At 38.5% G+C, this 21,592-nt stretch overlaps 1 protein-coding gene across 3 annotated transcripts in view; it reads left to right on the top strand.

Annotated features, from left to right (window-relative positions):
- The window catches only part of RHOBTB1 (Rho related BTB domain containing 1), a 54,671-nt gene extending 33,441 nt beyond the window's left edge, over window positions 1-21,230 (top strand). For all 3 annotated transcript variants that reach the window (XM_080402724.1, XM_080402723.1, XM_080402725.1), the window contains 7 exons: window positions 9,348-9,533; window positions 11,115-12,082; window positions 12,496-12,614; window positions 14,851-15,001; window positions 16,729-16,817; window positions 18,276-18,381; window positions 18,905-21,230. In XM_080402724.1, coding sequence (XP_080258850.1) covers window positions 9,348-9,533; window positions 11,115-12,082; window positions 12,496-12,614; window positions 14,851-15,001; window positions 16,729-16,817; window positions 18,276-18,381; window positions 18,905-19,074 — 1,789 coding nt within the window. In that variant the 3' untranslated portion in view covers window positions 19,075-21,230. The remainder of the gene's footprint in view (window positions 1-9,347; window positions 9,534-11,114; window positions 12,083-12,495; window positions 12,615-14,850; window positions 15,002-16,728; window positions 16,818-18,275; window positions 18,382-18,904) is intronic.
- The last annotated feature ends 362 nt before the right edge of the window (window positions 21,231-21,592 follow it).

The following is a 21,592-nucleotide window of genomic DNA, read 5'->3' as shown; positions in this document are numbered from 1 at the left end:
CAATTCCCTTAACCATTTACTTCAATGTAATTGAATCCATAGAAATATAGCTTCCAAACACTGCTGGAGAGGGTCCATGAGGATAGGGGTTTGTCACTGGTGTTTAAAGACTTCCACCAATCTCTTTAGGGTTGTTTTGTTTTCTGTTTCTTTTTTCTTAAAGGACAACATTGATGATATTTCTATAAAAACAAAACCCAAGCAGATTTCATGTAAAATGGTATTTGCATTCAGCTTGTTCAGTGAGATTAGGGTGAGGTGGGTGTCTTTGCAGAGTTACTTGGTTTGCCTTTGGTTTGATCTGTGCCCTCTGTCACTCACATCCCACGCCTAAGCCGGGAATGGGCCAGCAGCTCCTCTTCTGCAGAGATGTCCAAGGTTTCAAAAGTGTTCTGAATGAAAGCCCACATTTTCCCCTGCACTCTTGCTATCCTTGTTTTTATGTTGAGGTAATTCTCCACCTTCCACGTGTCTTACCAAGCCGTTTACTGGCATGGTTTGGAGAGGAATCATCAGAGATGTGTCTTCACAGCAGTAGCACTTACCACAGTGACACAAGACAGTCTTTTGCTTTGTTTGCAAAAGGTCAGCTGATGCAGAATCAAGTTGTTTTCAGATGTTTCTCACCTTAGCTTCTTCCTTTTGCTGTGTTTTGATGCCACAAAAAGTGATATGCAGTATCTTCAAATCATCCTCAAATACCAAAATTTGCAAGCCTCCTCATCTATTTTACAGTGGTTTATAAGCTATTCAGGTTCCTCATCAAGCAGACCTGAAGAACTCCTGGAAAAACATGGGGGTTTATGTTTGATTTTTTTCTCTTTTGAGTTTGACTCAGGTTGGACCCAAGAAAGATCAGAATAAGCAAAGAGGTTCACAGAGACATAACTTTGAGAAATTCTACTCTGATATGATGTGTATGCACTAGTTTTTTTTTCCTCTTTTGTTATCTACGTTAACATTTGAGGCTTTTTCCACTCACTGGGTGGGAAGGTGTATGCTTCATATACTTAAACCAGTGAAATTAATCTACAGATCTACTACTTTTTTTCTCTGCATCCACCATGGTTACGTGTTTTGAGTAGAAAGAAGTTGCTATAGAATTGCTGTTAGGAATCCTTCCTTCTTTAAAAAGGTGCGTGCCAGCTGGTTGCTGTTGGCGTCTGAGGCTCAACTTGACGTACATGTAATCTAGCTATAATAGACACCTGTAATGCTTTAAGCCTTCCTTGACTGGAGTGAAAAAGTGTGTATCAAACGTTATTTGTGGTATTACATGATTTTCCATTTTTCCTTTCTCTTCTAAGTCAGTGGCTGAGCGGCTGGGTTGAAGGAGGGTATTTGTGCTCTATCCTAAAACGCTTGCAAGGCAGCATCAAAAGGTTTTGGAAATGATAAATCGGGGAAGTGACTTTCCATCAAAACCTCAATCTTAGTGAATTATTTCTTTGTGAAGAGGTGCTAAATGGATTTCTTGATCTGTTTTCTACTCCAGGGGTCTCAGGATCTCAGTCTGGATCTCCTTATACATATGCCAGAATATAGAAACCACTCTGCACAACCAGATATAACTGTTTTAAACTGAGTTCTTATCGATATCTTTGTGACTTCAACTTGCCGGTTAAAATTTCTTGACAGTTTTTTTAAATAAAAAAGAGGAGGAGTCTGGTTTTGATGGTAGGCCGAAGAAAGTAAAAAATACTCAAAGTCCATATTTTCTCCCCAAAGAAAGAGATACATCTATCATATGTTAATGTTCAGTTTTCATGTCTTCTGTGACTTCAGAAGTCGCTCTTGTACTAGATGCAAGCCAAACCCTATCATTCTTTCATCTTCTCTGGATTTTTACCTCCCTCTTTTTCTTGCCCCTGCTTTCCTATCTGTGTTCATCAGTACCTATAAGGAAACACACTTTTACTGAATGTTGGGACCTAGCTTTGGATCTTCCTTTTTCTTTTTTTTTTTTTCCTTTCCAACCTTACATCCCTCCTCTACCTTGAAATATTTTTTTTCTTCTGAGTGTTGCTTCAAGTGATGCTTTAACTAAGCTTCTTTTTACTTCTTTTAAGTTCAATATGTTTTTCTGATTGAACATTGATTCCTGGGTTTTTTTCAGAGGATGGGACCGAGAGTAAAGAAACAGTTCATTTCTTCTTTCATTTAGTCTTCTGCAGTGTCTTTGATGGAAGTTAGTTCTCTGTAGAAAGATAGCACGGAATTCTCATCTGTAAGTTGCCTCCTTACAGTAACAGAAAATAAGCTCAAAAAGCCAACCTTTCCCTATGTTTCTGGTGCTTCCATTGTTTTGTGAATTTATTTCTCATTATTTTAGTTTCTGACTGCTGTCTGGAGACAGCAGTCAGCTGATATGTCTTACAAAAGCATTTTTAGCTATGTTCTAATCAGTCCCTTTGTTTGATATTGTGAGTTTTGGTGTTTGCCCCAGGCTGATCAGATGTGTTCCAGCTAGCCCTGTACCTTTTCTTGCTCTATCATTTTCTTTCATCTTTCTCCGTTGGTTTGGTGTTCAGACTTTATGTCTTACTTTTATAAACCCTGAATATGCATGTGATACACAAAATATTTCAGTATTTCAGCCTCAATTAAATATCTCTGGAATTCTATTTATCATAGAATTTTGTTCCTGCATTAGAAATACAGTAATTGCAATCTCTGCTCGAGGGAAGGGAAAACGGCATGTATTGGAATGTATTGCAAGCATACCTGATTACAAAGAGAGTTTTAATGAGTCTACAGGGAAAATTTTTCATATTTAAATGTTGAACCAGAATTATAGGTGAATTTACTTCTTATAGCCATCAATAAAATGATCCAAATTCCAAGACAGTATGACCAGTCCTTTAAATTAAAAATAAAATTGTTTTCCTCTTGTTACATTCTTTCCTGTGACTTTGCCGTTCTTTTTACCATTATTGCTGGTCAGGCATTTGTACATTAGGAGTAGCTCTTACACATTCCTGCAGTTTCCAATTACACAATGGAAAATGAGATATTTTAATTATTCTTTGTGATATCAAAACATTTTTTGTCATTCTCAGTTAATGCACCTGTTTTCCCATTAGTACCTTAAGGGAAATAGAAGAGATGTAAAAATACTTGACATTTAAGAATGATGTGTTTTTCATAAGGGGTGTATGGGAAAACACTTTCCACTTTTGAAGCACACTCTTGAAATATGCAGTTTTCTTGAAGGTAGCTTCATCTTCTTTTTATTACTGTTGTTTCCTACTATAAATGACGTTACAGAAATTGTAGAAATAGATCTGCATGTTACTCACCGCAAAATCTGAATGTATTTCAGGACATTTTGACAGTTTTGCACATTACACCAGTACTTAAGAAGCTTCACTGCTGTCGGTAACGTATAGAACTAATTGATTCTCCTGCTCACATCCAGGGCATTGCATGGTCTTGCCCTGCATTACGTGGATATCTTCAGTTCTTCACATGCCAGGCACCCCCTGCATTTTGGTTTACCTAGCCTCTCATCTTTTTTGAGTGTGTGCACGTAAGTCCTGTGTGTCCTCAGGTCATTTTGTTATGCTCACCAGTCACTTAATGGATTTCTTCTCATTTCATGTGATGGCTGCAACTGCATTTACTAAAAAATGAGCACTTAAAACATTATCAGCCTTGCTTATCTGCACAATTATTTTTTTCAGCTCAGTGAGATGCATGCATGAAGAATTCTGTATAACTGAGTGAATCTCTCTTTTCAAAATATATCTGGATTGACATGGAGATGTAGCAGGGTTTTGTTCAGCTATAAACGAGATTCTTAATTTAATTCTTAGATGGCTTTCTAGTGCCTGAAGCTACTGTGCTTGGAAACTTGGGAGCTGGTGTTTGCACTCAGGGTGATGCCCAACACAGTTTTTCCTTTCAGGTGGCTGAAGGACTATGCAGGTGGACACTACGAGAGATTGCTCTTGTCAGATTCTGATCTCAAGTGGGATAGGTTCAGCTGTGATGCAGGTCTCTGAGAAATCTTGGGAAAATTATCGGAAGTGTGTAGGGAAAAAAAAAGAGGGCAGAATGAGTAAAAGCAAACCAACCTTTTATTGATAAATAAATGTCTAAGGATAAAGTGTCCTGGTAAAGTCAAGAGTGTCTAACAATTTGGATGAACCTCTACCAAATTTTTTGCTTTGTAAAATTCTAATAGACTCACTTGCTTCAACCTTGCGTCTCAGACAAGGCTGATATCTAAAAATAGGGGAAAATAAAGACTACAATACGAGAAATCCACTGAATGTTTTCTTTCCCTTCTGCCCAAGTCTGTTTTTAAAGTTTGATTTCAGTAAATATGTGCAGCAGACTTCTTGTCAACCAAGATATAATTTGTCTGTCCTTAAACTGATTCTGTCAGATTTAACTCTTGAGTCTTGTTTAAGCTCTCTAAAACAAAATGTGTACTTTTCACTTGTCCTCTAGAAAGATGAGAAGATAGCATGACAATACTGTTCAGTCTTCCTTCTTTTCCTCTTTCACACTCCCTGCATTGATTTTCAGATCAGAGACATCTCCTCTTCACTTTCTGTACTTCTCACAGCTTTATTTCTTCCTCTTTCCAAAGCCACACATATTATTCTATGATTGTATGGCAAATGACGTGACCAGCAATTCTTGCATGCAGCAGTTTTTCCCAGTAACTTGTAAATTGTAAACTAGGTAACGGTGTGTACGTTGCAGAAGGCAGCTTGTTTATTTAATGGGACATAAACCCATGTTAGCATATCTGTGGCCAGCGCTACAGTTTATAACTCTAGATTCAGGCTATGAAACTTTAAACTTTTAAACACACCTGCCATGGATTATATGAGATGTCATTTAATATTGCTGTTTCCTTGAAGTTCTTTCTAAAACAAGAGTATTAGTGACGATGGAAATTAGGTAGTGGTTTCTCATTGGGAGCTGGATTGGCAATGTGGTGTGTAGGTACACCTGCCGTGCAGCTCGTTACACCAGCTCCGGAACACACACAGCATGTAAGCACCTGAGTCTGCAGAATCTCAGCCCCAGCCCATTGGAGTGTTCTGTTACACAAAACAGCTCTAGTTAGAAAACAAGAACTTCTCTGCTGCTTCTAACAGCTCCATCAGAAAAGCTTGTTAGGTAACTAATATGCTGCTTTTTCTCCCCTGCCTCGCGAGTTTCTTATTGTAGTGTTTGTAGAGTAACTTCCAGATGGTTACAGTGGTTACCAGTAGCTTGACTACTGCTGAAGCCTGAGGTTGATAATTCAAAGTTGTCTTGTCTTTGTCAGCGCTATACTGCTTGCTTTTTGGCAGTGACTTGGACTGCTCTCTGTATGTCTGATATAATTCATAACTCGCACACTAGGAGCTCCCAGGGTGGCAGCACACCATGTGCTGATTGCCGTCGGGGATCTGGTTGTCTGGAGGGTTTCTTTTAATTTTCTGAAGTCTATAAAGGGGCAGTTGCTTCCATCAGAAGTTCTTCTTACCCAGGTTTGGGAAAATATGGCTGAGTGTGTTGAAGTAATACCTACGTTAGGTAGATGGGTTGCTTTTTGAAATGGTGGTAAGGTTCTTTCTTTACCCACAGGAGCCTCTTATAGGAAGCCCAAGGTTATGCTTAGACCAAGCTGGGTTGTCTTCAGGTGTGTATGTTTTACATTAAGAATTACTTCTGTGACTCCAAGGGGAGCATCTGAAGTACTTTTATGCTGCTGTTATGCTTTAATGTGAGAGTCCAGTGCCGGAGTCTGGTCAGCCAGGAAGCGACAGACACGAGTGAGTGGTGGCTGATTTGCCTACAGCTGAGAGAACCTGTTCCCCTTTTCCACCTGCCGAATCCCACACATCTACATTGCATCTGCCCCATTTGGAGCCCCAGCGAGTAGAAAGAAACCTGTTTTCTTACAGTGATGGTGCAGAATGTTTCACTGGTGGTCAGTCGCACTCTAGAGCAATTCACACAAGTTATGAGTTTTGGTACTTAAGTATGTTTGTATGTTTCATATAATAAGAGCAGATGATTCACAACGTCTTCTGATAAACCTATGAAAAGCAGAATGTAAGAATCAGTTATGCATTTCCAGCACGTGCCACTGATTCTACAAGGCAATGTGTTGGATATCAAAGCAACCGTTTCTCTTTGTGATACTTACCTTTGTTTCTGGTGATACTTCAGTATCAAACATCAGTACATGCAGTAAGTGCAGGTACGTGCTTTTGCTGTATTTAAGAAAGGTGGATGCATAGATACAGTGCCTTATCTATTGCTCATCTCAGTTGGATGGTGCTCTAGGAAGAATATGCTGGAGAAGTTCTAAAGTACTTTTTGGCATTCAAGTCTGTGGAAATGTTTCCTGGATCATTCCTGAATTTTACTGGGAAATGGTTATTAAATTTCTTTTTGGAAAAAGCAGTTTGTATTTGTGAATATATTGCTGCAGAGAGAAAGAAGAAAGCAGAAGTAAACCTGATTCATTCTTTCTTGTTCTCCAAGTAACCAAACCACACAAAAATGGCAATAAATTACATTTTTTAATCCTATCCTTTTATGTTCCCTGAGAATATTAAAATAGCATTGGTAAATTTTTAATGTTTGAAAAACATTAATGCATTATTTTAACCTTACAGGTTCTGGCTTTTATGAACAAATGTCAAACCAAACTTTATACTGAGGTGTTAGCAAGTTGTAAATGTGCCTTTGACATTAAAAGGGATTGTAGGTATTTTAATTAAAAGTTTCCAAAGAACAGTTTTCCCTAAATGTTCACAGTCCTATGTAGACAGTTAATCTTCCTCATATATTACTGTCTCCATTTTGTACTAATAGTGCAAATCTTGCTTATGACTTGAATGAAAACTTAATTTATTGTCATAAGGTGGATGTATTTTGTGAGCTAGCAGACCCAGCTCCCAGCTGTGGTGCTGGTTCAGCATGTGAACTCTGTCACTACCCAGTGATTTCCCATCTGTCCTGTTTATGGCACAGGGTCATTTATTTCTCCCTGTTCAGTACAGAACTCTCAAGATACTCATTTTATGGGGAAGTCCAGGGTTTACCACAGAATTAATAATATGCAAATCACAATTTTTTTACCTTTTTATTCTGTTTTTCACTTCATTCAGAAGGCAGTAAGCTGGAAATATCCTGTTAGCGCAATGGTGTGTGTGCTGCAAGTTAGGGGTAAAGAAACCAGCTTTCTCCAGCTCGGTTTTGTGGTTGCCCAGGGAAGGTCAGAGGTGGAGTGCTGCTCAAGAACCCCGTGCAGCTTTGTGGCAAAAACGCGAGACACCCTTGGCAAAGGCTGTAACACATGCAGGGCTGTGCTGCAGCCGGTCTGCTGGATAGCCTGGGCCTGTCCTGACCAAGGGAACGGAGCATCACGGGCCTTTCTCGGGAGCCCAGACCTGTGGCCAGCCCCGCAGCGGTCAGCAGCGGTGCCGCGAGGGAGCTGTTGTCATCTCCTGCCTGTGAGCTCCTGCCGGAGCTCTGTTGCCTTCTGGTTTTCTGAAAGATGTGATGTGTGTCTTGTGGTTAGTAGTCAGGAGGGCTGGATACTCGTGACTGCGATGACTTGGCTTAGGCATTACTTTCTGAAGGACACAAGGCAGTCTGTCTCTCTAAGACGCTTAGTTACAGTTAGGACCAGTCAGCCGACGCTTGCCACTCTGGCAGTCTGGATGATCTTGAATTAAACAACAATTGACCAGATTAGAATGTGTTTAATTTTAATTAATCTATTTATTTTAATTTTTAAATTACTTAATTAATTTTAATTAATTATTTTATCTTGGTGGTGCATTGATCTCTCCTTTCTGGGATCTTAGCAAATGTCTGCTGGGGCCTCAGTTTTACTCTTACATGACCTTGAATAGAGCAAGTTTGAGATTAAAGGCTGTTTGCCTCAGTTATGAGGAAGACCAGTGTATTAGTGGCTTGCCACTTTGCTATTTACTAGATAACTTTTCAGTTTGAAGAGGCCTTGTTTCTAGAGATGACAGATGTGTTGCGGTTTATATAAGATACAAACTTGGAGCAGGAGCATTTATCTTGCATTAAATTTATGCTCACAGCAGTACCCATATTGTATGCAGCTATCTTTAGAAACAGTCTTGCTGGATATATCTGTACCCTCCGTGAAATGTAGGAAGCAGCAGTACTGAGGAGGTATTTCATTATTTAAAAGGTGAATGTTAAGGTTCACTGCTGCTGCTCTATACATTACACAAACTGCAGACACAACACATTTGTGCTAAATTAAAGAATAATAGAAGTGAGATAGACATGGTATTGCTGAGCTTATCCTGCTGACAAATCTGTAGCAATAAGATACTTCCTCAAAATATCCCTTTTCCTCAATTTTTCTTAAGAGTTTCAATTCAACTTTTTTTTCTTCTTTTCTTTTTTTTTCCCATGAGAGACCCAAGAGCTTGAAAACTGCTTTGTAACATCCCATCCCATTTTATAAATAATTAAGTTGCTCCAGGTTAGAAATGCCCTGAAACAAGTATTCAAGTATTTATCTGCCTTAGGCTACTAGCTCTGACAAGAGTTAGGCAGTGGTTTAGTGGATGAACTGTCAACCTTAATCCTCGTACTTACCATTTATAAAGCAAGTTTATTTAGTGAAGTACTTTTTTTCTTAAAACCTTTAAAAGCCTGCAAATACTGTCATGCTTACTCTGATTTAAGCCACTGTCCTATTCTACACTTTGCTGACCTTCTTTTCATTGTAATGTTTATTTTTGCTTATATTGTAAAGTGGTCATTCTGCAGTAATTTGCCCTTCTGACGGGTTATTTATTAAAGATGTTAGAGAATTGCTGTGCAAAGTGCATTGCAAAGGAGACCACTTCAGTATCTAAAATGGTGCAGCAAAGGTATTTTTCCGTGACATGTTCAGAAGTGATCTGTGTCTGCCTGCATGGCTGTTCTTAAGTTTTGCATAATTCCTTCATAATTCCTAAGCACCAAATGATCTTTGAGTTGCAATTTAGGTATCCAGTCAGCAGAATTATTTCTTGAGCAATGACAGCCTGTGAATAACTACTGCAAAAGTAGAGAATGGCAATCCCTACCTCTCTTAGTGCTCTGTTCATACGTGCAGGGATCCTCAGCATAGACGGGCAGTGCTTCCTAGGTATGTGGCTTTGTGCTCCCATGCTTTTGTGGTGAGATATGTAGCTTCTATCAAACCTCTGCACAAATAGTATGTATTCTGACATCTAGGTGTCAGCACATTTTTTGAAGCGTAGAGTGAAGTAGCTTTAAGCTGGAGTGATGAAAATAGGTGAAGCTGCAGCATGTTTGTTGGGTTTTAATTGCATGTTTTCCTGTTGCCTTTCTAGGTCTGATGTAGTTGTTCTGTGCTTTTCAATTGCTAATCCTAATTCCCTGAATCATGTGAAAACGATGTGGTACCAAGAAATCAAGCACTTCTGTCCTCGCACACCTGTCATCCTGGTGGGCTGCCAACTAGATCTCCGCTATGCAGATCTTGAGGCTGTTAACAGAGCCAGACGGCCTTTGGCAAGGTAAAGTTTAAACAAAAAAAAAAAAATCACCTAAACTTGTTTGAGTGCCTGAGCACTGTGATAATACAGAGATAATAAGGATTACTGGAGGTTTTTGTATGTCTCTCTCCATCTGAACATGTGGATCATGTCCTGCCCTGTCACTACTGTCAGGTACTGTTTTAAACGGAGAGATTCTACTCCAGTTTTCTGCTTTCAAGATTTTGGGGGTTTGGGGTTTTTTTTGTAAATGTAATCCTAAATTATGGCAGAAAATAAAGTGGTTTCAAGTTAAAGTATTTAAAGTTCTGAGATTAAAAGAGAGTTTGGGATCATTCTGGAGAAGCTTTGTTTTTCCCAGATTCAAAAGGCAAGTATTCACATGTTTGTGGGCAAAGCAGTCCCACAATTACCTGCTAATTTCTTCCTTTTATGTGAGTTACAATGAGACCAGATTCACAGAAATAATATCCATGATCGTGTATTTAAAGACTGTATTGTAACAAATTTCCATAAAGGGATTGAATTAATATTTCATGGGCTCTTAGAAAACTTTGCATTGCATTGCATTTAGATTCTTGACTCGGCAGTATAATTTCTGTAGGTTTGTTTGTTTATTAAACATTTGTTCATTGTGAGGGTGGGGTGAGCTTTTTTGGTTGACTCTTTAGGAGGAAATATTTTTTCGAAACTCAAGATTCTTCTTCTTCCCTAATCCTCCTTTCTGATTTCACCATTAATGAAGTTTGAATCAGTACTCTGCGTGTCTAGCACAGAGACCTGAACTGATTATTAACTGGTGACTAAAGCAAGCTGTTGTCTGGAGCGTGTTACGTCTGTGCCAGCTTGTGTCTGCCCAATATGGCATGCTCAGAGAACACAGTGTTGGGTCATGTCTTCTGGTGGGATGATTTTTTGTTGGGAAGATGGATCCAAGCCCAGGCTTTTTGCTGTTTTGTTTACCCTACATCATGTACTAGAGCTGCTCTGAAAATTCGTGAGTTCCCACATAATGCTTCTACAGCCAAAACAGGCCTATCTCTTAAAGTGCGTGTGCAGTTACACTTTTGTCGTAGGCTACTGTGATTTTCCTTTAAAAGCATAATAAGCTTAATAAATATTTCTCATTTCATATTTAGCTGTATTTGTGGAGTTTCCGTGTCATGAGGATTTCCATTTGAGTTTAAGTGATGGAGACAAAGAGAGACATTGACAGAATATCTGTGTAGAAAGGGATGTTAGGAGGTTTTTTAAATAATGAAAGTTCTTGAACATCCTGTCATCTTTTTTTACTGTAAAATTCCCATTAAGAGAGAGAAGGCTTGCTCCATTTTGTGCAAATGATTTCTATGTATTTTTAGTAACATTGCAAAGACGCCACCAAACTTAAACAAAATTACAAGTGTGTGCTATTCTAAAACTCTCTGGAGTCATGGTTGTAGATTTCCAAAGGGCTTTGTGGGCTTAATTTTATATTTTGTTTCATTTGAATGGTAATTACTCAGAATTGGTGCCGAGACATTTTGTAAAATTCCATGCTTTCTGGAGTAACTTTGTGATGATTGCTCTGTGTGAGAAGGTTTATTTTTTGTTTAACTCTAGGCCTATAAAGAGAGGAGACATTTTGCCACCAGAAAGAGGCAGAGAGGTTGCCAAGGAACTTGGGATACCATACTATGAAACCAGTGTATTTGACCAGTTTGGGATTAAAGATGTGTTTGACAATGCAATTAGAGCTGCCCTGATCTCCAGAAGACACCTGCAGTTCTGGAAATCTCATTTGAAGAAGGTCCAAAAACCATTGCTTCAGGCTCCATTCCTACCTCCAAAAGCCCCTCCTCCAGTTATCAAAATTCCTGAGTGTCCTGTACCGAGCATGAATGAAGCTGGATATTTATTGGACAGCCCACTGTGTGCAGATGTTATGTTTGTTCTGCAGGAGCAGGACTACATTTTTGCTCACAAGATTTACCTAGCTACCTCCTCTTCAAAGTTTTATGACCTTTTCTTAATGGAATGTGAGGAAAGTCCAGACTTGGATGAAACACAGTGTAATAAAGAAAATACAAATAAGGATGTTCTGACAAGTCACCTTGAGACAAATGGTGACAGTGATGAGACATCCTTGAACTCTGCTGATGTTAAAATCCCCCCACCAGAAAATACGGACTCTTTAAACACGCTAGAACCTGAATCTGGTGAAACAAATTCTGCAGCAAGAACTCTGTCATCCTGGGGTAAGGGGTTTGTTAGTGTGCATAAGGAAATGCAAGTGAATCCTGTCTCAAATAGGATGTGTCCTGTAACTGTGGTAAAAATGGATTCATCTGTGCAGGCCGGACCTTTTAAAACTGTTTTGCAGTTTTTATACACAGGGCAACTGGATGAAAATGAAAAAGATCTCACAAGACTGGCTCAGATTGCTGAAATCTTGGAAGTATTTGATTTGCGAATGATGGTGGAGAATATTATGAATAAAGAAGCCTTCATGAATCAAGAGATTACTAAAGCATTTCATGTCAGAAAAGCTAATCGGATAAAAGAGTGCCTTTGCAAAGGGACATTTTCTGGTAAGTAAATACATGCTGTAATGGGAAAAGCACTAATTCTTTTCTCATTCGTGTTACTGTTGCTTCACAGACTTCAAAAACTGACATCTTATATTGTTCTTAAAGGAGGGGTGAGGCCAGAATTATAGTGTTCCTCAGGCAGACTGTTCCAACCTGGGACTCTGCAGTTTAATTTCTCAAAAAGTACACACAAGCTTTTGAATAAGTGACCCCATTTTCCGAAGTGTTGAATGTCCAATCTCCCTCTTTTAAGTGAGGCTTTCTATTTAACTATATAAAATGCTAGCCTTATCTTCCAGGGGGTGGGTCATGGGAAGTGAAAGAATAGTTGGTTAATAGTGAATATACATTCCTGAGACAGTTTCAATTCAGTGCAGACTTGCAGCATGCCTGTTTCTTTGTTACCATGGCAGATGTGACATTTAAATTGGATGACGGAACCATAAATGCCCACAAGCCACTGCTGATCTGTAGCTGTGAATGGATGTCTGCTATGTTTGGAGGATCGTTTATTGAAAGCTTGAACAGTGAGGTATTTGCCCAGTTTTGTCCATTTGGGTTATAATTTCTGATGGATTTAGGGTGATGGAAGCATCTTTCTATATCTACTTGAAAGGTTGCAATAATCCCTGGAACGATTCTTTATTCTTCCTGTGCAGACCTGGGATGCTTTTCTTCTTAAGGCATTACATTAGGATGTCTAGGAGGATAACATATCTTCTGCAAGGCATGAGACTTCCTCCAATGCTGGAATGTGTGTTTAAACCTGAAATCCTTTAAGATATTAAATATGAAGGGGAAAAAATTATGAACCTGTGAATTACTTTAAAATAAGTTTTAAAGTTGTGTGAATACATATTCATAGGTTCTCTAGTGCATCATCTTGTCCTCTTAAGTAAAGCAGGTATGAAGTACAGTGTAAAAGATCTCAGTGCTTTGAATTAAGATTTTGCAGCAGAAGCCTTGTATTTCCAGGTGGTCTGTTTTTCAAATTCTAAACACTCTGCTAGTATTTTTTTCTTGTGTTTTACCTGTACCCAGGGTTTGATTTTTGTTTTGATTTTCTTGTTCCTTTCCATACTTACAGGTCTTGCTCATATGAAGAGTTCAAGTTTTTTGTGTTTAATATTCTGAAGATTGTGTTCTACTTAGATTTTTCTTGCTTCTTCTAATACAGCTGTAAACATAATTCCTTTCCCAGAGGCGTGCTTAACAAGTGGTTCATTAAAAATACATAGTTTGACTCTAGTAAGCAACATTTGGCAATGAAGAACATACATTTTTTTTCTACCAGCCTATTTTTAATGATTGACTTAACAATCTTAGCTCATCTTTCCAATTTAAAATATTTAGCTTCCATTTTGTAGATTTTAAAGCATTCAGTAATGCTTTTGGAAGTTTTAGAATATACGTAGATATGAATCAAATGGTCTCCTTTGATTGGTGTACAAAAATTAAAAACATCTACTTTTTACTTGTTACTTTTTCTATATTTGGGAAAAAATCACTGAATTTACTGTTCTCTGTGCTAACAAAAATATATTAATAAAGAATGAGTTTCATGATTAGTTCCTCTTAATTGGAGAGCTGAGCTGTTTCCCAAGTGCTATGCATAAGAGGTTCATGCTTTAGCGCTAACAGATCTGGGTTTGAATTCCACCCATCCAGGCAGAGCTGAAAGAAAAGTTCCCAAGCCCCCGACGGCTAACCACCAGCTGTGTGACGATTAATTCCCTTCTAGCAGGAAGTACATGCTGACTGCTTCCAAGCAATCAGATTAAGTTGCGTGTACATTTAATTCCTTATCATAATTTTGTTATTATTTTTCTGCTCTGCCATTTTTTTACTGTAAGTTCTTCAGAATACCACAGTGCATTCTTCATTGCCAGCATCTCTTTTTGAGTTATGAAGACGTGCGTTACAAACTACTGATTAATGGGATCAACTAGCTTGCATATTGGAAGCAGATTTACCTGCCGCAACCTTGAGCCCTGCAAGAACTGGTTTTACCCTGTTCTTTGGAGGAGTGATGCTGTGTTCAAACTGTAGTTAGGATGCTGCAGTGATAGGTTACAGTGAGGCTTTCTAACTCTCCTTCCTCTTCTTTTAGGCTTCCCTGCAGTGAAATGGAGCTAGGGTTGTGCTGACAAAAAATTGGATAGCTTTGGTCCTAATGTTGGTAGCTTCATTACATGGTGGTTACAGTAATTATACGTGTAGCACAAATGGTTTAAGTTTTCTTTGCCTCATTTCTTTAGTTCTCAGTCCCTTCTCAACCATCATTTACTTGGATAATTTGGTTGTTTATAAACAGACCGAGAGGGGTGGGGTTTTTGTTATCCTTTGGTTATTCTCAGAATCCCCAGAATATCCCTTGCCAGGAGCAGATAGATTACATTCCACAAGAAGTCTGCCAGCAGAGGTTTGGCATAGAAGATGCTCAGTGGCTTTTATGTATCCCACATAACCGTGCATTTGCAGGCTAGAAAGCATTGAGCAGATTCACTGTTTGACGTGGATCCAATTCCAGCAACTTTGTACCGAGTTGCTTGTATATAAACTGGCAAAGGATCTGGAGGTATGCTTACCTGTTGGCAGCTTCTTGAACTTTAATGAAAAACTTCTCGTTTGAAAAAAGTTTTCCCTGTATTTCTAAAATGACTTAAAGAGAAAAAAGGACAATCCAGCAAAGTGACAGAAGTGAAATATGGCCTCTATATGAGAAATCCTGAATTATCAGAGACACTTTTCTTACATATCTTTTCCAGGTAGTTCTTCCCAATATAAACAAGACTTCCATGCAAGCGGTTTTAGATTACTTGTATACCAAACAACTGACCTCCAGTCAGGAACTGGACACACTTGAGTTAATTGCGTTGGCAAATCGGTTTTGCCTTCCTCACCTGGTTGCGCTAGCAGGTAAGAATTTGCGGCATTGTCCAATGCAGTGTCTTCTGCAATGGCTGAAACATGTTTTAGTGGTTTTGGAACACATGGGATTTTCTCAAGTGTCATGGAAAATAAATGTATTTATTTTCTGAAAGGGATATTGTAATAGAAATTGATATTTTTACTTAGAAAAATGTGTTTGCCTTTTTCTTGCCTTTTTCAGTTTTGTGCTAAACCAGCTCAGAACATTGAAGGAAGCTCTGCTTTAAAAACAGAGTAAACCTGCTCTTTAGCATTGACAATAATGTCTGTGTCTTGTAATAGCCATTCTGTTGTTGTTAATTTACATGAAAACAGGATGGACCCCAGATTTCCATTTCATAATGAATGAAGTGCTCCATTGTACATTTCTATTCAAAGAGAGTAACTAAGCTAATTCAAAACTGATCTAGACCGTCATGTCTTTTAGAAATGCTGTCTGGATCCCTTTTCACTGCCTAGAAGGGAATTGGATATTTTGGTTTATAAACGGGAGATTCAACCCTCATTTCAGGAAGACATAAGTTACATATTTAGAGAAAAATTACAGGATAAGGTGCTACTTAGTTGTAAAAATCCATACATACCCCAGACCTCTGGGTTTCATTTTTTTTGTTTATTTGTGTGTTTCTTTCTGTGTATGCAACTTGGCATTGTTTTGAAGACATGGCCAAGGCCAAAACTCAAGAGACAGATGAAGCAAAGCTACATGTATTTATATTACAACATTTAGGCAAAATTTGATCACAGACCATATCCTAGCTCTCCTTCTCCTGTGCATCTGGCCCGTGTACCTTGTCTTCACTGGTTCTGACAGACCAAATCTTTATTGCCTGATTTTATACACACATTTTAACTAAAGTCTTGGGTATTTTTTTAAATATTGCAACATAAACGTACATACAGTATTAAGAATATTTCATTCTACTTAATTCATGCTGAAATAATTTCGGGTCCAAAGGTTACTACCAACAACCAAACCCAGTAGAATTAAATCAGCTGACAGCATTTCCCCAAAAAACACTCAAACCTCTTAAGTTTCTAGGAAATGGTTATAGGAAAGGGTTAAAGATTCTTAAACTGAAATGACTTTGGGGGAGCTGGTCAGCATTCATCTGGATCCCTAGAAATTACTAATCTAAGAATCTGAAGGGGACCTGAAGTGAATTTTTTTGTATCAGTGCTGTGGGTATACTTGTTAATAAATCCACAATGCAATGGCGCCTAAAACCTTGGCTACTGCTTTTGCATTACCCAAGAGAGACAGCTGATCCATATTTCTAATTTATATTGAATATTACACTCATACATTCTGCCAGAAAGGGACTAGTGGCTGCTGAAATGTGTCCTTCTATATGTGATTATTAACTGCAGGGTCACTTTCTGTAAGAAAGAGATAAGAATTGTGTGTGAAACCAGAAATAAGTAGTTTGGCTTGAGGCAAAGGGGCAAATCCTCATATGGACTGTGCTTCACTGGAGCAAGACAGTATATATCTGTAATGCAGAATCTCCAGCCACAACTCTAAAGGCCAGAATTTGACTTTCCCAAATATGAAGTTTCTCAAGATACCTGGGTGAATGTGACACTTGCACAATACTAGAATTAACATTAGGAGGAGGGAGAACATGCCACCTTCATTCTTTGTTACCTGTGTATGATCTGACCTTGAAATGTGACCATTTCCTGCGTGAGTCATAAGTTTTCTCCTCTAACAGAACAGCATGCAGTACAAGAGCTGACAAAAGCCTCCATGAGTGGTGTTGCAATAGATGGAGAAGTACTATCCTATCTAGAATTGGCACAGGTCAGTGTGCACTGGTTTTTAAAGATATTCTGGTCAGCTACAGGACTCGCTTTCAGCACCTTAGTGGTTCTGAGCATTGCTTCTAAGTGGCTCAAAGTCTGCAGTTCTGAGAGTGGCTGACAAGAAAACCTGTTTTTATCTTCTATTTTAAAGCAGGTTTGTTTCTGTTAGTTCAAAGGTGAAGCATCTATTTAATCTCGGAGAAGTTGCCTTTCAAATATATATTTTAGTTTTTCTTGATTGTGGAGTTTTCATGGCCATGCTTCAGTAACATGAAATGCAATGTAATGAAGCTGTTCAGCTTTGTAATGGTGACCGATTCTTGGGTTCCTTTCAATTCAGTTCTTGTAGGTATATTTAGACCTGTATTGCAAAGGCAACATTTTTTATATGCTTCGACTGGCTACTAAGAGCCAGTCATCTGATAGTTCGGAGTGAGTACAAATCCTACTGCTTTATGTTCAAACATATTTCAGTCGGTTTTGAGTCCATGAACCATGAAAAGAGAGAGCCCCCAGCTCACAGGTAAACTGCACACCTCTGTTTTCCAAAAGGAGTGATACAGCAGTCTCCCAGATACAGAAGTACAAATTCAAGGGGTTTTTTTTAATTTATTTTATTATTCTTGATTTCACACTAATGATGAGTCTGGCCTGCAGCTTGGCTTGTAGTCTCAGGTTTAAGTAGCACTGAAATACAGCACAAGTTGGCCACCATGCAAGATATCCTGCAGCTGGCTTTAAAGTGCCTCTCTTGCAAAACCAGGACTGAACCCCCTCCAAGAAAAGGCAGCTTGCATCACTTAATTCTGATTTTATGTTTCCGTTTTCTTTTTTTCCTCCTGGTTGAAGACAGAAGTAATATGTTTAACTACTGTTAGGATATCCTCCATGCCCAGTACCTACATTGATATGATGTGTTTATAACCTGAGAAGATCATCGTAGTCAAAATGCCAAAATAGATACACATGCTATGCAATTTGACTTGTGTTACAGCTGTGGTTCCTTATGACCACAGGAAGCTTGTACAGGATTTTGTATTGAGTTTTCAGTAATACTTGATTTCTGTCCACAAGCGTAGGTTTCCAGGGAATTACTTCAGAGCAGGGTTTGCAGTAACTGATAGGGATATATGACTGTACAATCATACCAGAAAATTCAGGTCCAGCGTGCCCTGGGTTCAGATCCTGTGTGGGACTGAATGCAGTTGACCAGATGCTGTGCATACTAAGCACCTTTTCATGAGCCTTTTGGGCCATAGGTTGTTTCCAGCAGAACTGTGTGACAAGGTCTAGGGCACCTAAATGCCACTTCAGCCTCAAAAGCTTCCTTGTGTGCTTGGGAGAGTGCTGCCAGATACAATCTGCTGGGGACTGTTCTAGCTTTAGTTGTTCATTGGGGCTGCAAAATGAATGATAACCTCAGGAAATGAAATAAGCTCTTTGTTTTTCTTTGCAGTTTCACAATGCTAACCAACTGGCAGCTTGGTGCTTGCACTACATCTGCACCAATTACAACAGTGTTTGCTCCAAATTCCGCAAGGAAATCAAAGCTAAATCTTCAGGTACGGGCAACTTTCCTCCTCAGTTTTCATGGGTCTTCCCCTTCTTTGTCCCCACCCAGCTGATTAAGCAGGAAGACAAAGATGAGCTCAGATAGCTAAGCCATGAGACTGAACCTCCATGCTATCTTGAGTAGCATTCATAAATTTTTATCTGTAAAGAAAGGTCATAATCATTAGCCTGATTCCTGGGCAAGCATTATGCTCTTTACCTATTTCAGCAATGCTAAAAGGAACGGAGCTATTTTCAGGCTCCACAATGAAAAATGCACTCTGTAAAGGGCTTGCTTTTTTTACAAGCCACTCTTTGGTGGACCGAAGCCTGTTGAGCATAACTACTTTCAAAGTCTTTTCACACTAAGTAAGGCATACAAAGAAACTGGGGGAATCCCTGATAAGACAGCTAATGTGGAGACTGGATGAATGATTAGCAGCATGGCTTTTTGCAGATACTCAAGGCGTTTCTGGGATTTGTGTATCTTATTGGCTTGTTTGAGGGCTTTTTGATTTTATTTTTTTTAATCAGATAATCAAGAATATTTTGAGAGGCATCGGTGGCCGCCTGTGTGGTATTTAAAAGAAGAAGATCACTACCAGCGAGTTAAAAAAGAAAGAGAAAAGGAAGATGTTGCACTGAATAAACACCATTCAAAGCGGAAGTGGTGCTTCTGGAATTCCTCTGCTGTAGTTGCCTGAACAAAGCAAATAAGCGGAAAACCATAGCCAGTGTCGGAATTTAGTCTTACGGTTAGAAATAAGATGTAGTTCAGGTTTTCAGGAAACTTTGTTCCACACGTGCATTTATTATTGCTAAGGTCAAAAGCACAAGCTCACTGAAAGTGAGCCTGGAACAGCTCCTTGAAGTCACATGTATATTTTTGGCTAGTAAGCAGATAAATGTCTACCATTATTACATTTCTTTTTATATATAAAAAAAATAATTCCAGCATTAATGTTTCAATCTCCAGTTGGGAAATATTTTTATACTGTCTGGTGTGGTTTTTTCAGATAAAATTCTGGATACCATTTTATTTTACAGACACAAAATAACCATGTAGCAGCTTTGTAATTAGATTTTAACTATTTTTACTATGTCAGTACAGTGAAATAGACAATCGTCAATCATAAGAGACCGCTTTTAGAGTATCTCAGAAAAAGTAATCTTAGGAAAAAATCTAGTTGCCTAGTATAGGTTGTCTTTTTTAAAATAAGTACTGTGCACTGGTAATATAATTAGATGGTTATTTCCCCTTTCTAAAGTAAAGGGTTAGAATAAGATCCAATAACTACAAGATATAGAGTGCTTGATCTTTGCTCAGCTGAATAATAGGCAGTATAATTACCTGTTCAACTGCAGGCAAATGTATTTCTAATATTTGCCATGTAAGTGCAAATAATTATGACTGTGTGGGCCATGTGAAATCTAATGATTCTAAGTATTCAGAGGTTTCATATATCTAGATCAAGGAGGATATTTCTAAAAATCATTTAGAAGGGCTTATTAATTTATATCCTTATACAAGTATGGATCTGAATGCAAAAAGCAGTTATACTGCTTGCATTTGAATTACTGCATGGCAGTTACCTTGTTCTGCGGGATTCTTAACCATGCAGCCATTCCTCATCCGAGTTCCTTTTTGCTTCAGTGCAAGCAAATGAAAGGGCTGCAAAAACAAGCAGGAGTTATCTAGTGTTCCAGCTTTTTATAAATGAAGAAGGGTCTTCACACACAAGATCATTTCAGTTCAATCCAAATTTTTTAATAGCTTTTCCCAGGTAGAACTCAAAATGGTAGATTATTTTTAAGTAGATGATATATTTCACCTGGAAGTAGGTATTCCCAGAAAGCTGGGGGCAAAATGATGGCAGAAAGGCGGGAATTCTGCACGAGTGGTGTAAGAAAAGGAAAAGCCTCCAGTGTTTTCAAATAGCCTGTGTGTTTGTGACTTTTAATCAACCATTACTCTAAAGCTGCAGTGTTACACTAGGTTACATAAGAATGAGACATTTTTTACAAGACCAAAACTAGAATACGTAGACTGTAGAACATACACATGCAATCCTGTATGGTGTCTCAGGCACAATTCTGTAATCGAGGTAGTATTGTGTATTAGGTTCGTTAATATTGTTTTGTGCTGGCAGCTCAGCATACCAATGTGAAAAGCTGTTTGTTTGTTTGTTTGTGTTTTTTTCTGTATTCAAAGGCAAGGCAGTGCAGTCAAACCCCAGTACTGTAGGTCAGGAAAGGCTTTGGACTGAAAGCCATATACACCTCTACATACCTGCATTCTGAATGAACTAATTCTTGGCAGATTCTACCACAGGATGGTAGAAACCGCCCATCATGGAAAGAGATGCTGCTTTACAAACATTTGGTAAAGAAAGCAAGTGAGAGATTCCTACCCCTGTAAGATTCACCACCGTATGGTGATAAAGAAGGGCTATAAATGATGGCTGCAAATGCGTCTCCTTAATTCTTGGTCAGTGATAATGTATAGTGTGGAGGCTAGATGTGTCAAGACTAAGTTGAGATAAATATCTGTTGTCACAAAATGTTAACCTGTCACATTTTAAGTAAGTATTGCTACTAGGTTTTACAGAACCAAAGCTACTGTATGATTGTAATCTTGCCAAACTGTAATGGATATATAAATGAACCTGAGGTATATGCAATAATATCCAGTTGTTCTAGTAATCAGCTACTATAACCAAGTGGCTGGTTCATTTGGTTAATGCTGTCTATGGCCTTTAATCTTGGTGGTTATTTTGTGTTTTTTATTTTGCCAAAAAAAGAAAAAAAAAAGGAAAAAAAAAAGAAAAAAGTCAATAAAACTGTTTAGTTACAAATTGTCTTCCAGCTCTTTGAAGAAGCTTCCTAAATTTTGCTTTAGGTGTTGCCCTTTTTAGTGCTGCTTGTAAGCATCCAGTGAATTTTACTGAACTGATACTTGCATGGCATATTAGAATTTATGGTTGGGAACGTCATAAGGAAATCCTACAGTGTTTGTACATGATGGTGAAAGTTTAGTGCTTGTCACTTACTGTTAAACTGCATAGCAAAAAAATCTCATGCCACTTTTCCCCATGGTTTCTGATATTTAATTAACATGCTGTTACCCAAAGGACATGAAACTAATTAGTTATGACAGACACAGGGAGGAAAAATGCAAGTAAACAGCAGGAAGTCTGTAAGGTTTTTGGTATGCTCTAAACT

The sequence above is a fragment of the Falco punctatus genome (genome assembly GCF_963210335.1).
Source record: "Falco punctatus genome assembly, chromosome: 9".
Lineage (NCBI taxonomy): Eukaryota > Metazoa > Chordata > Aves > Falconiformes > Falconidae > Falco > Falco punctatus.
This window is presented reverse-complemented; position numbering and strand designations above follow the sequence as displayed.